Source organism: Colobus angolensis, unplaced genomic scaffold, assembly GCF_000951035.1.
Source record: "Colobus angolensis palliatus isolate OR3802 unplaced genomic scaffold, Cang.pa_1.0 Scaffold169, whole genome shotgun sequence".
In the NCBI taxonomy this organism is placed as follows: Eukaryota; Metazoa; Chordata; class Mammalia; order Primates; family Cercopithecidae; genus Colobus; species Colobus angolensis.
The window spans coordinates 1,350,509-1,351,374 of NW_012114810.1; the positions used below are offsets into that span (position 1 = coordinate 1,350,509).

General features: G+C 44.5%; 1 protein-coding gene across 1 annotated transcript in view; it reads left to right on the forward strand.

Annotated features, from left to right (window-relative positions):
• GABPB2 (GA binding protein transcription factor, beta subunit 2) overlaps positions 1-866 on the forward strand; it is a 65,294-nt gene that overhangs the window by 23,972 nt on the left and 40,456 nt on the right. Inside the window, exon 3 of the mRNA XM_011937958.1 lies at positions 175-342. Within this exon, the coding sequence (XP_011793348.1) occupies positions 175-342 (168 nt within the window). The remainder of the gene's footprint in view (positions 1-174; positions 343-866) is intronic.

Sequence of the window (866 nt, forward strand, 5' to 3'; positions counted from 1 at the left end):
GTGCACCTGGCCCCTGGCCTTTAATTTGTAATTTTAACCATTTTTTCAGTTTTATCTGCCCAACCAGATTCTCTCTTGAAGGACAAGAACCACACTTTGTTCATTTGTATCTCTCCAGTAATGATCTAGGACTCTGCACACAGTGGTTATTCAATGAGTATTATTTTTCCACAGCTTGGAACATCACCCCTCCACCTTGCAGCTCAGTATGGTCATTATTCCACAGCAGAAGTACTCCTTCGAGCAGGTGTTAGCAGGGATGCCCGGACTAAAGTAGACAGGACCCCCTTGCACATGGCTGCTGCGGATGGACATGCACACATCGTGGAACTGCTCGTTCGGGTAAAGCAAGAATATTGGCAAGGTTATGTTGTAAAAAAGACATCCACTTTCCTGTTTTCTTAAATGGGTACTAGGAAATGACTTGGGAAGGATTAAGTTTAGGACAGTTTATAGCATTAAGTTGCATCTGCAAGAGTCTTCATGGCAGGCCAGGTGCGTGTAATCCCAGCACTTTGGGAGGCTGAGACAGGTGGATCACAAGGTCAGGAGTTCGAGACTGGCCAGACCAACATGGTGAAACCCCATTGCTACTAAAAAAAACCAAAAAAATTTAGCAGGACACGGTGGCGTGTGACTGTAATTCCAGCTACTCAGGAAGCTGAGGCAAGAGAGTCACTTGAACCCAGGAGGTGGAGGTGTAGTGAGCCAAGATTGCGCCACTGCACTCCGGTCTGGATGACAGAGCAAGAATCTGTCTCAAAAAAAAAAAGAGCCTTCATGTCTATGAGGAGTCTGTTTTCTTATTTATTTATTCATTTTGTTTTGTTTTGTTTTTGAGATGGAGTCTTGCTCTTGTTGCTTAG